A 14,100-nucleotide genomic window follows, 5' to 3' on the forward strand; every position below is an offset into this window, starting at 1 on the left:
TGATTTCTTTTTGCATTTAGGCCTACCTGCCTACATTAATTTTGTAGGTGTACCTAAATGATGCTGCAGATATACCACTGCAACCTGTTCCCCAGGTGTTGACATCAAAGCACAATAAGGGATATTAGTTCACCAAGGAAAAGTAGGCTTCTTATTAATAGGCTTAGACCATATGATGCTGAGATGCTGGCCGTGTGTGAGGGAGATAGAGACGGAGAGAGAAGGGTCAGGGTTCCAGTAGGTAGCCTATTAGTCTAACAACTGTCTCACATTATCAAACATTATCCAATTAATATCCAAACATTAACTGAAACAACACTGGTCATATTTCGTCAGGAAACATGTTGTGTAAAGTTACTTACAAAAATGCAACACTTAATTTTGATGTTTAATATTTTTTAAACTTTTTTGATCGTGCAGCAGCGCGCGCACGCTTATACAAACAAAACTCGAAACTCATTTAGCCTATGTTCTCACTATGCAACAGGCACGTTGTCCTTTGTTTGGTTTTGTGATTTGACATTTTGTCAAGAGCGGGAATGGATGCAGGCTGAAATGGAGCATGTTTTCGCTAGGCAGGCGGTCAATGCGGGGAAGAATAACGCTGCCTATTAATATCCACATCGACCTCAACGTTCGCCCGACTTCAGACACTTCCCTGATAGAGCGTCGCGTGGTTTATGAATTTGGGCAGGCGGAGCATCTCGCTCTCTCGCTCGCTCTCTGCTCAACGTCTATCTCCACTCAACAGCATCGGCGCATGCATGAATCTTAACCTTCACACGTTTGAAAGCCTTCTTGGGTCTGTTGTTCATTTCTGTGCTTTACCTTCCGACGTTTCCAAGTGTTTCGTCTCGCGGAGGTTGCTCAGGCAATTGATAATAACAAATGCACGTGCTGGTTGGACGGAACATTTTATAAGAGAGGGATGAATGGAAGTGTTACTCGCACATGTGCGCCCCTTTTCTACTTGTCTTTTTTAAGCGCATATGCAAACATTTGCATTTAAGCTGCTGTTTTCTAGACTGAGGGGTAACAACAGAGATTTTGTTAGGGAAGAACTTTGGTAACAACTTTTAAAGGGCGCATCGCGATTCTGCGAGGCAGTTTCGCGATAGGGGTTCGTGGGTCTGCGTACCGCGATACGTCGGTTCGATGCAATATCGTTACAGCCTTAGTAGACGCCCCTAGTGACCGCAAATTGAAATGCGGGACAGGGCAAACATTTACATTCCAGTTTCCTACTCCACAAAAAGAAAGCAGAAAGACTTCAAATAAAAATAGGGAGTAACATACTCATATGTTCTATCAAACAGCTTCCTTGGCGGAGGTCTGCACTCTCTGAGTGCATGTCTAGTTTGATAATATATTGTTATGACGCATCTGCAACTGTTTTTGTTATCCATGTGGAAAGCCACTTTTGGGCGAGAATATCTGCCAAACTCCTTATTGTAATATTGCAAATGGAAGAAATAGACAGACAAGACAAAAGTAGCTGTTGATAAAAGTTTTGATTTTGTTACAATGCTTGTGATGTGCTGATGTGTGATGTCTGCTCGCTCTCCTCAGTTTTACACAATGTATCAACTTGGGCTTTATTGTTTGTTTTTCCAGCATGAAACTGTGGAAGGCTACAGAAAGTATTTCAACCAGATAGTTGGGTAAGAGTCGTGAAAGTTTTAATGCTATTGCCACCCATGTTATAATTTAGAAGCACTATAAAATTTGTGTTGTGCATAATCTCCAAAGCATCCATAGATTACTTAATTGGCCTCAAAGAACTTTCTCTTCAACTGTGTATCTGTTTTAGATGTAAATTCTAAAGTATCTTGAGTTTACTAACATTTAAAAAAACATTTGGTGGCAGTTTATTTTACTCTTCCTTCAACATCTAGATTGGGGTGGGGAACCTTTTTCATTCGAGGGGCCACTTCAAACTCTTCCAAGGGTCGTAAGAGTCCTCCGAGGGCCGTACTATGAACACAAACCAGGATTTCCCCCTGCACTTTAGGCCTATATTGAAGGCAGCCACCTTTAAAACAGACCCCACCTTCTCTAGGTCCCTTGAATATAACTTAATTGTATTGCAAATGTATTTTTTAAGATTCCGTTACAAAATATGTCATATTTCATGTGAAGCTGCATAACATTAATATTACATCGGGGGCCGGATAAAATGGGCTCAAGGGCCGCAACGGCCCTCGAGACATAGGTTCCCCACCCCTGATCTAGATCATACGATATTTTGTCATTAAGTGTGTACAAATTTGACTGTAGTTATATCTTAGGGTTTCTGCTTGGATTAGATATTAGTGTCGAGTATGTGGAGGTGTACTGAACATTACACCACATGTAGATAATTAAGACTATTGAAATGAAGTTATACATTTGTATACGTGACTTGAATTAAAATGTCACCAGTTTTAAACAAAAGTTATTTTGATGGTAGCCCCTTAGTGCACGCCGTACCTCCTGAGGCACGCTGTAATAGACATTGAAAGTTAACTACTGTAGTACTACACTACTATGACAGTGCGCGGGGCCTTTAGTATACATTACGACTTGGTCAATGCCATGCTGGTAACAGCTAATTTATAATGCCGTGTCTTAAGGGGTTAAGATCAATTGGCCTCATTCAGTCAAAATGGGGTTGTATTTCACAGTCCTGTGGTTTTTTTTCTTCTTTCTTTCTTTATTTCTTTCTTTATTTGTTTGTTTATGTTGTGTGGCAGGTTCTTTGTGGTGGAGGACCACATTCTCCATGCGACGGAGGGGCTGGTGACGAGAGCCTTCACAGACGAGCTTTGGAACATGGCCCTCTCCAAAATCATCGCCGTCTTACGCACACACTCGGTGAGGACATCTCCCTTCCTCATGGACACACACATACAAGCAAAAGTCACACACACACACGCACACACAGTTTCACATGGTACACAAGCAGTCTTACCGCCACAGCCGAAAGCAACATCCTTCCCTTTTTCCACTTGGCTTTGGCATTTGCACACGAGTTTCTTTTTTTTGGGCCAGTCTTAGGAGCGTTGATTCAAAATAGTGAATTATATTTACTGAGCTCCTAGGTCCAGCTACATTTCTAGACTAACATTCCTCACTGGTCTGCCAAACTGCACACAGCCCTTGTTGTGAGGTAGTGTGCTGTAGTAGAGACGTTCTACACGATACAAACTATTTAAGAAAACGTCCATAAAAATGAACGTGGGGCGATTTGTAACGCCAATAGGGCGTGTACTTGCACTTCTCCCACCTTTCCGTCAAAAAGAGCCAATTGCCTACTGAGCTGTGCTGTCATTGATCCAGTCATCTTGCAAGCAAATGCTGCTCATAATGATATAGAGAAAATTTTTGAAAAATAGCTGCCCCCGAGGCGTCGCCAAGGTGGTTGCCAAGTGGAGGGACTTTGGCTACGTGCCCACGACACTGGTAACGATAGGTAAACGTGGACCATTTGGACAGATGTCCCCATCTTGCACATGGTGACAGCGTTTTTTAGGAGTTCAAAACGGAGAAAACACAAACGCCCTCCAGAGTGGAGATCTTGAAAACGTTACAACCTGTCGTCGCTGTTGGAACAGTTCAAAACGCAGAAGTTCAGGTTTTTTTGCACATGCCCTTGGAAGTTTACTAATATTTTGCCACCAAATCTGACAGCCTGCTTTCAGGGAACAACATGAATGAGCATATAGCAATAGAAACGTTAAAAGCCATGCAGGCAAAGAGACGGGATATTCATACGGTATGAGTGAATCCTGCCTCGTCTCTTTGATGCATGTAAACAAATTGGGCACCTCCTGACCTAGAGTCATTTAGAGCACAGAAGACATATATTGGACATTCATTTATCGAAACCATTGGAGGAAGTACAAGGAATTAACAGGCATTTGGTGTTGGTGATACTGCCACCCACGCACGCGGCGTGCATTTACGTCAGCAAGTAGCGAGTTTTAGACGTTTTCCCTGTTTCCACGAGCAAGCATATTTCCACACCCAAATGCTCGTGAGCACGCAGATAAATTGTGGTGAGAAAAAAAACGGACATCTGCGTTTATGATGTAGTAGACCGTTGTCATGGGCATGTAACCTCAGGGAGAACGGCCTTGGCTGTAGTGAGAGGTAGCCGTGCTGTCCACAAGGGGCAGCGATGAGTGCCGTGAGGGTCATCTCCTCAAGACATGCACCTTCCGACCTGGCCTGAGCCGTGCTCGCTTGTCATTCAAAGAAAGAAAGTACTTAGAATGGTAACACAGCTCACACACACAAACACACCCACCCCTCATCCCCAGAAAACTCTAGCTTTCGTCCCCCTGCTGTGCGCCCCACAGTGTCACAAACACAAGAAGCAAACCCACCCTGACCCTAAACACCGCAGCAGCCCTACTCCATCTGCATAAACCCCCCCGAACTGATTTACAACTGACTGGACCCCGCTAACATCTCAGTGCCTCCAGATTATTCACACTTAATCTTCCCTCCTCGCCTCAATCTGTCCCCCATTAAGAACCTAGTGTTGGCAATCACATCACACCACACCACACCAAACCCATCATCGCTCCACAGAAATGCTCCGGGCTCACCTGGAAATGGGGTTGAATTACCCTTGTCAATTACCCATTTGGATTGAATTGCCTATTTGGGAAATACAAACAATGCCAGAGATAATGTCACTGAAAACGGCTTTAACCAAAACGGCAACACAAGTTTGTGTCTTTTCTGAAGATCGTAAACAGGGGCTGTGTGATGAAAGCAGAGGATGGAGGATGAGGTATAAGGCCCTGGTCCTTCTTCTGGTCTAGTCTTGAAGTGAATGTGTTTAAGAATGAGCATTACGAACGTACAGTAGATTCCATTATGTTTTTCATACACTATTCATTCTGTTAGTCAGCCAACGCTGTGTGTGTGTGTGTGTGTGTGTGTGTGTGTGTGTGTGTGTGTGTGTGTGTGTGTGTGTGTGTGTGTGTGTGTGTGTGTGTGTGTGTGTGTGTGTGTGTGTGTGTGTGTGTGTGTGTGTGTGTGTGTGTGTGTGTGTGTGTGTGTGTGTGTGTGTGTGTGTGAGAGAGAGAAAGAGAGGTTGCATGTGCACGATTTTGTGTTTGTGTGTGCACGTGCCAGTGCGTACACTAAAGTGACTGTGGATAGTGGTACTGTGGGTGTGTGTGTGTGTATGAGAGAGAGGATGAGCTTTTGTTGTGCTTTGTGTGCTATACTGTGTACTGTGTGTGCCTGTGTGTGTGTGTGTGCGCACGTAAGCGAGCACGGCTACGCGTTTGCGAGCCTGGTGAGCAGTGTGTGTGGGGCCGGCCCAAGGGCCTGTCCTGTCTTTGGAGTGACGCTGTGTGTCAGTGGCCAGTCTGCGCTCATTTGGAGAGTGATTTACGCACTCCCACGACCACTTGCTCTCACCCTCCACCTCTCCATCCATCCCTCCCTCCCTCGCCGCTCCTGCCCTCCTCCATGCACCCCCTCCCCTTCGCTCTCACCCTGCTCTGCCCTGCCTCCCCTGCTGCCCTTATGGAAATGTTTAACAAGCCACCGCCAGAAAGAGGGGCGGACGTGGAGACCCAGTGTGGCCCTCTGAGTGGGGATTCAGAATCATAAAGTGGAAGTCTGCAACTTGTTCTTAAGTCATATTACTTTTAGCTGTCATGGGATTCCGAAAGTAGTACATGAAATAGCCCGTCGCAGGAAAGCCTGTAAGTCTTCAAATTGGGGGGTGTGAGTGGGTAGCTGCCCAATCATATTATACATGCACATGAGCTGACATTTTGGAGGACGCTGAGGGAGGAACAGGGAGATGAATACATCTTCATATTTTGGCTAAAATTGTCACTGCAGATTTAGCGCTTTTCAACAAAATCCTATAAATAGCGTGCCATTTTTGAAACATGTTTGCATTGTTAATGACAAAACATCAAACGGGAAAGCATGTCTTTACTGAGAGGTTATGGTGCGGGTTTGGTCTGGGCAGTTCTGTTCAGAACCAATATTTTTATCCTTGCATGGGGAAATGATGTGCAGAAGATTCTCATGGTTCAGTGATTCACATAAAAGCAAAAAAATGCTTTGCCACCACACGCCATGTATGAAATGCAGTTGTGAAATGACAAACCATTTTTGCTTGAGCTGTCCGGTGAGAGAGGAAGATGGGCAGGGAGAGAGTGGGTGGTCGTAAATCAGCCAGTGAGAGCCTCCAGTGCTGCTGGCCCTCCTCAAACTGCTGTGTTTTCCTAATAGTGTTGTGACGTTTGGGAACGAATCGATTCTTTTGAACGGCTCCTGAATGACAGGAACCGAATTACAGCTGGGGGAGCCACTCTACTGTTTTTTGGGGGGGGTTTTGTTCATTTTCATTCACTTTAAGCATGTGACCTTCACGTGTGTACTTTAATGGGGGGGGGGGGGGGGGGGGGGGGGGGGGGGGGGGGGGGCAGGGGGACGACGACGACACACAAGTGTCTCCCTCAGAGAGTTAGAAGGAAGTCTTTAGAAGGAGGACAATCAGTTGTTGTTTGGACAGAGAGGTTTGAGAGGTTGAGTCAAAATTGCTATCATCTTAACATTGAATAAATAATTAAAAAATGCTCAAAAGAGCCACGGCTCTCTGAACTTAATGAGCCACTATGATCCGGATCCTGTCAAAGAGCCAGAAAATTCCTAATCGAGGTCCCTCATGCAGGTTAGCCCCAGCACATGGAGATGCTATTGGACCAGGCTGTTCAGACTCCAATTTTCCCCCTTCTTACAGTAGTTCAAATGTGCCTGCGCATATTAGCCTTGGTCTCATTGCAGGGCCAGCCCCGGGCTGGCCCGGACAAAAGGGGGCTGACGGTGATCTCATCAAAAGGGGGCTAGGTGCTAAAGATGGCCGCCGGGCCAGGTTGTGGGGCTAAGGGCCGATTTCCCTGGCCCGTCGAATTCGATGGGCCAGCAAGCACCGCCGAGGCTCGGAGGCGGGGTCAACCTCTGTGTAAAAATGTGGCTGCATGGGGGACTTATCGCTAAATTCTGGGCAAATTATGGTTAAGCATTAGTTTGGGGTGTTTGGCTTTCTTATGGCATAATTTCATAGGATGCAACCTTGGCACTTCTGTTTGTGTTTTTAAAGTTATTTAGTCAACATAACTTTTTTGTTGTTATCGGATCATGGGCACCACTACACTTAAACTTGGGATGTCATAGCTAAGTCATGTCGGCTTTTTTCTGCTTTTAGCCGCCAACTCTTGTGCCATTATCGTGATTTGGCATGCTTTCCACTGGACACCAATAAAAAGTGTCTCACAAATACTCACACATGACATTTATGTCGGCTTATTTAGCTTTTGCGCTATTATCGCCGAAGGTCTGGTAGGCTATATCGCACGTTTCAGACAGATCGCCAAACACAGTTTGAAATTTACACTTTAGGGCTTTAATGTCAAATGGATGGAAATAACATGAATGAATAGACAGGTGGCACGCCGCAACGAGGGGGTGTGTCGCTATGTCCGGGGCTATGATATAATTTTCTATAGCAACTGATGAAGGTGCTATGTCTCAGGGATTTGGTCTCCTTTCACATGGTAACTTATTCAATTACCTGCACATTCATGTCTCGCTATGTCCGGGGCTCATGCTTCTGTGCGCGATTGGGGGGATTAACTGGGCATGTTCGCACGTCTCCTTCTGTTCACTCTCAGTTGTCGAGCTGCTCGTATTTTCATGCGTCTTTGTCTTCTTAACATGCGCTGCGTCCCATACAGCTTCTGAATCGACAACTTTGCCATGTAATAAAACTGTTCTTGAAAGGCAAGCCATTTTCTTTGCAGTTCTTGTCGTCTTTGTCCGTAGGCTACGAGCCAAACGGCGACCTGCTCCAGCAGAGTTTGCTCCATTTTATTCTCCTCCTTTGTCGTTCTGTTGTTGTCCTTCTGTGATTTGGGGCGAAAGTGGGCTGTGCCCGACTGACGTTTCACAAACAAGGCGTGTACCTGAATGTGCCTGGGGTCGGCTATGAGTCCGATCAGGCAAAAAATGGCCCGGGCCGGCAGCTCCGAGCCGGCCACTCTCCTGAGCCCCGGGCGGCCCCGGGCCGCTGAAGCGCGGCTAATGAGACCAAGGCTATTGTGTTGCCTATGAGTGAGCTATTTTATTGGCCTGGGCACGCTCCTAAATTCCTGTCACACACCAAATTTCATGTTCAAGCTATACATCAATGGGCCCAGCTGTAATACACATTTGAAATTATCTTTCGGGCTGAATACAATGACTCTGTGAACCATATTTGGCCCCCGGGCCTGAGTTTGACATCCCTGCTGTAGGAGGTCTCTCCTTTCCTTCCAGCCTTGGCCCAACAACACGTGCCCACACCACTGGCTCAGATAACCACCGAAGACACCACATCAGCTAACGGTGGACACAGGCGCACCTACAAATATATTTGTATATATATATATATATATATATATATGAGTACAGCCGCAACTAGAATAAGAATAGCCAAAATAGACCATTTCAAAAGTAATTTTCAATGGGTTTTCAAAAGTAAAGTAACAAAAGGCGCACTTTGGCTAATTCTAGATGTCCACACACTTCTATTGCCTTCCATTTAATTCTACTCCATTCTACCATTAAATTGCTGTGAATGGAGTGATCTGGCAGTGCATGGATGGAGCACTTCAAGCAGCCCTCAGACTTTGGGGAATGCCACTGAGGAAATATAAGCCTTATCTCCTTATCACAGCACATCATTAAGCAAAGACAATATGATACACTCTCCATGACTAGTGGCCTTATGTGTGTGCATGACCCAGAACAAGACATCTGGGGCATAAAGGTAAGTGTGTGTGTCTGTGTGAACAGTATCTGTGGAAGGGAGAGGAATCTATGAAGAGAGAAGACTGAGGTGGCCTGACCTAGGCCAAGGAGTGTTGAGTGACAGGATTTACACGCACACACACACACACACACACACACACGGTTACCCCTCTTAAGCACCCCTATGGAGCGAGCTCTATTCCATCAGCGAGTGGCGAGGTTGGGGGGGTGCAAAGCTCTGGGCCGGCATTCACGTGCTAATTCCCTCTTAAGAGGCCTTTATAAACCCTGCTCAGGTATGTGATCAATAAGTGACCTCCATAGAGCTGGCCATTCGATGCTAATTAATCAAGACACAAGCTTCTCTTTTTCCTCAGAGAAGAGAGAGAGAGGAGTGGTGGTCCAGGGAGGGAGGGAGGAGTGGTTTCTCTTAAGAATGGGGTGATTTTTCTTACTGATTGATTTGACCCCGGTCGTTTGTAAAGCCACGCTATCTTAATTAAACGGGTAATCTTTAACCGCTATTAACTCGCTACCTCAGGTGAGGTTGTTGTCTGTGCTGTCTGTGCAAACACATTTGGGGGCCTTATTGCTTTTTTTGTTGTTTCTGCTTAATGAGTTGAATTGGAATCCGATTTATTTAGGCTATTATGCTATTAAATGGGGTACAGCACATGCACACAAGGACCGCAATCGCTCGTCACATCATATGCATACAGTGCAATATAAACACATGGAACAATACAAACAAGATTGAATCCATATACATAATGTAAAGTCTGTAACATACAAAGAATATACGCTTGGGGTACTGTTTTTTGTCTCATTCGTAGATCATTAATTTTGTTTTATATAATTTTATTTTATTATTATCAGTATTTTATTTTATTCTACTCTGGCTGCTGTATGTTTTTTTAGACTGATCTTTCTGTACTGTCGTAATTGTCTATATGTCTAAGTGTTTGTTCTATGGCTCCTTAACGCAAGACAAATTCCCTTGGAGATATAAAGGTTTTAATGAATTAGTTAATTTATTCATTGTGTGGGGCAATATTGATTCCACCTTTTTTCCCCTGTGGAAGACACTGTAATGGGACATTGAGGAAGTATAAAGTATGAGGCTTAAATAAATGGGCCCTAATTTGTAACTTTTGATGAGTGTTCGTCCTTAATCTGTACTATAATGTTGGTTTTGTGTTTTTTGCTTCTTTCTCTGTTCTCCCCTGCAGTCATATTGCAGTGATCCAGACCTGGTCCTGGAGCTGAAAAACATGATTGTGATATTTGCAGACACTTTACAGGTTAGTCTATGTGTAATGTCAACGACAGCTTGTAAAAAATGTATTACCGATATATACTCTTATTGGGAGTCCTAAAATGGATACAAAACTGCTCTCTTGGTAATTTTAAAGAATGGAACAGACATATTATCAAATGTATTATATTTTGTGAGCATTACAATAAATTGACTTGAGCACTAAAAATGTCAACAGACCTATGTCGCATGCAAACAATCCAAAAAGTTCCTGACCAACCTATGGACTGACAGTGGCGTAAAAAAATTGGGTCACAACTTTATGGCAATAGAAAATTGTGAGCCCTGTGACTATTCCAGTGAAGAAACACTGCTTTAGACCTGAAAGGTGGCTGTGTAATATTTGTAATAGGTTATTTCCAGTATTCATGCTGTCCATTCACAAACGTTATCTTTTTTATGAATACTTACCACTAAGGACAATTGCACTTTTCAAACAAACAAAGGGTCCACCATTTTGAATTTCCAAAAATAGACATTTTTAGCTGCAAAAGGTAATGTACATTGGTCATACTTCTAAAATGTAGTTTATTACCTAGTAGATATTCATGAAACCATCAAATGCGGCAATTGGCAGTACTGTTTCAATGAACAGCATAGTTGTAATACCTACTCTGGCCACCATCCTACACAGTGCACCTTTAAGAATGTTGTCAAATAGAATGTTGAATTAATAAAGCTATTTTTACCAATGATCACATTAGGCACCTCTTTCCGAGGCACTAGTGAATCACGCAGAAGTCTTGCCACAGGTGTTTCCATGGTAATTCATGGTTAGATAATAATGAATTGAGAAGTTGTTTCCACGTAGCCTGCTATTTTTGAAAACGCATTGGTTTTGGCCTTCCGTTTACACGTAAACATATTTAAAACCCGCATATAAAAAATGCTTTAAAAATATCCCATTTAGGGGCTAAAATGCACTTGTTACAATTGAGTGTTTATTTTTATCCATATGTTGCGTTTCCACCTAAACAGGAGAAAAAATATCCACATTTAAAAATATCCTGCTACATGGAAACTGCACCTGATTTATGATTATTTTTTTTGTTCCCTTCTTGTTTCGTCCAGGGCTATGGCTTTACAGTGAACAGACTGTTTGATCTCCTGTTTGAGATCCGAGATCAGTACAACGAGACTCTGCTGAAGAAATGGGCTCTGGTCTTCAGGTCAGTTGCATATCACACACAGACCTAGGGGTGGGGAACCTATAATATTTATTATAAGCCGTCCAACGCCTCCCTGACCTCATCATAAGCCTGCCAACACCCCCCTTAGTAGTACTGTCAAAATGGCAAAAAAAATGACATTCGAATATTCGTTCTGAAAAACCACAAGAATTCGAACTATTCGAATATTCTAATCCTTCGAATATCACGAAATAGTGAAGGTCCTCGCAAAAAAAAACCGAGCAGGACGTTTTTTTTTTTTAAAAGCACTGAGTTTATTTTGTGCTAAAGATCGGACAGATACATTTGAACAATACAAACTTTTAGTGTTTTCGCACAACCCACCGAAGAAGACACGGCACCACCGTGTATGCGCGCGCTCTCTCTCTCTCTCTCTCACTCACCCACTATCACACACCCGCGAACAGACACACACACAGTCACCCAACTTCTCCAACAAAAATCTAGAGTGCAGCCTACCTGGCTTGCTCGGTTGGTTCCATTGCTGCTTTGCCTAACTCCATGCCGCCTGCAGCGGCCTCGTGCACAATACAAACAATTTGTAAAGCCTCTTGTCACCTTGAAGCCAGCGTTTATAGCGGACGGTGCAAAAAAAAGTGAAGAGTCGCTTATCTGTATAGCTACAAAAATGCTATATTATGACTTCATGGTGCTAACTCGCACCTCGCCAGCTTCCATACCACTTTATCACTTGGCTCATTTTTATTCCGTGCATAGTGTGGAGTGGTTCTACGTTGTAAGTCATTCACAAGAGACGACAACTTCTTACAATGCAGTTCAAACAGCAATAAGAACTCAAATGTTAAACAATCATGAGGCTACTCCATAAACAAAACCTGCGTGAATAACTTCAAGGGCCAGCCGCGTTGCGCGTCATACCAATGAACAGCACCCACAGAAATGCTGCAACAAATGTCCGTCTGGCTGAAAAGTACATACGTTAAAGACAAAAAGGGGGGGTTAAATATTGTATTCTGCCGTCCAGTTGGGCCAGAGCTCTACACTTCCTACTTTCAGCCAGCATAGCCAGCGTCTCCTCTACCACGCACGTTTTTTTCCACATTCGAATATTAATTTCCACATTCGAATTTGTGTTTTCTTGCACTATTCGAACTCGGATTCGAACGTTGAATATTCGTTGACAGCCCTGCCCCTTAGTATTAAAAAATAAAATAGACTAATGCCCCCCAATGCCCCCTCTCAGCTGCATCCCTCTCAACGTCCCACCTAGGGCTCCCCAACACTCCCTGGGTGGCTGTAGAGCACCCGTTTGGAGACACTACACTAGACTCTACTGTCCCGACCCTGAGCACCATCAAGGTTGAAGCACAGACATCCTTCCTTCAAATGTCACACACAGTGACATTGGGTCAGGAATTGAACCCGGGTCCCCGATGTAGCAGTGCAGTGCCCTACCGTTTGAGTCACGGCAGGGCCGTAGAGACTTCATTAAGCTCTATGGAGTGGAGCAAACTCTCTTAATAACTGATGCATATACTCACCACGCATATACACACACACACACTCACAGACACACACTCACACACACACTCACACACTCTCTCTCTCACACACACACACACACACACACACACACACACACACACACACACACACACACACACACACACACACACACACACACACACACACACACACACACACACACACACACACACACATAGGAGAAACTGCTATGGCATGCACATGCAGTTAGAATAAAATTGTAGCCATCATTCAGTTAACATTCTGTGTGCGTGTGTGTATGTGTGTACAGGGAGATATTTGAACAGGACAACTACAGTCCAATCCCTGTGGAGACAGAAGAGGAGTACAGATCGGTCATCAGCAGGTTCCCCTTTCACGACGCAGAAATTGAGAAGGTAACATGACACCCACAAGTAGAATACTGTACTTGCATACGCATCCTAGTCACAAGGTTGTGATTTTAGTGTTGTGTCATTTGATATCGTTTTTTCCTTCTTGCATTCAAAATAACAAAATGAGTCACCAAAAAAACAAATAGAATGGCAATGGAGAATGGAGTTTTGGGGACCTCGCATGTCTTAGCACAGACAGCAAAGTCTTAGACCTTCATTTTTCTACAGAATTTGGTCATCTCTTGCGTACTGTACCTGCCAGTTTTGAGGTGTGCAAGAAACTTTTACAAGTTGCACCCAAATTAAAATGTTGATTTATCGGTCAAGAGAAAGAAGTTTTACCGCACACTTGTTTGACACAGAGTTGGCTCTGAATAAATGAGCATAAAGTCAAACAAGTGTGCGGTAAGCTTCTCTCTTTTTAAGTGCTCCTGCGTTTACCAGCTGTGCATGGATCTTTGAACTGAGAAGCTGTGCATAGAGGCTGTGCATGAATGTTTAAACTGTTGATGTCTTTGTGTTTGCCAGCAACCGTTTCCAAAGAAGCTGCCCATGTCTCAGTCGGTGCCTCAGATGTACACACAGGTGAAGGAGTTCATCTACGCCAGCCTTAAGTTCTCCGAGTCTCTACACCGCAGGTGAGGGCTGTAACATACACAGCGACCCGCAGCCATGGGCCGACGAACACACGCATGCCCATACACACATGCATACACACATTTGTTTGGAGCCCGGACAACACAAAAGAAATCAAAACAATAAAACCAGTCTGACATAGAAAGAATGACGCAAAGAGACACAATCCGGGTTGAATGACGGTGAACCATAACATAACACCACAGATATGTGCTGTGTCTCAGATGGCGTTCTTGTGCACTACAGGCAGTGTTTTACGCACTGAAACATA

At 44.1% G+C, this 14,100-nt stretch overlaps 1 protein-coding gene across 4 annotated transcripts in view; it reads left to right on the forward strand.

Moving 5' to 3' along the window:
* exoc6 (exocyst complex component 6) overlaps positions 1–14,100 on the forward strand; it is a 107,041-nt gene that overhangs the window by 51,138 nt on the left and 41,803 nt on the right. For all 4 annotated transcript variants that reach the window (XM_063221902.1, XM_063221904.1, XM_063221903.1 and 1 more), the window contains exons 10-15: positions 1,615–1,661; positions 2,733–2,853; positions 10,038–10,109; positions 11,195–11,292; positions 13,091–13,196; positions 13,722–13,831. In XM_063221902.1, coding sequence (XP_063077972.1) covers positions 1,615–1,661; positions 2,733–2,853; positions 10,038–10,109; positions 11,195–11,292; positions 13,091–13,196; positions 13,722–13,831 — 554 coding nt within the window. The remainder of the gene's footprint in view (positions 1–1,614; positions 1,662–2,732; positions 2,854–10,037; positions 10,110–11,194; positions 11,293–13,090; positions 13,197–13,721; positions 13,832–14,100) is intronic.

Source organism: Engraulis encrasicolus, chromosome 17, assembly GCF_034702125.1.
Source record: "Engraulis encrasicolus isolate BLACKSEA-1 chromosome 17, IST_EnEncr_1.0, whole genome shotgun sequence".
Lineage (NCBI taxonomy): Eukaryota > Metazoa > Chordata > Actinopteri > Clupeiformes > Engraulidae > Engraulis > Engraulis encrasicolus.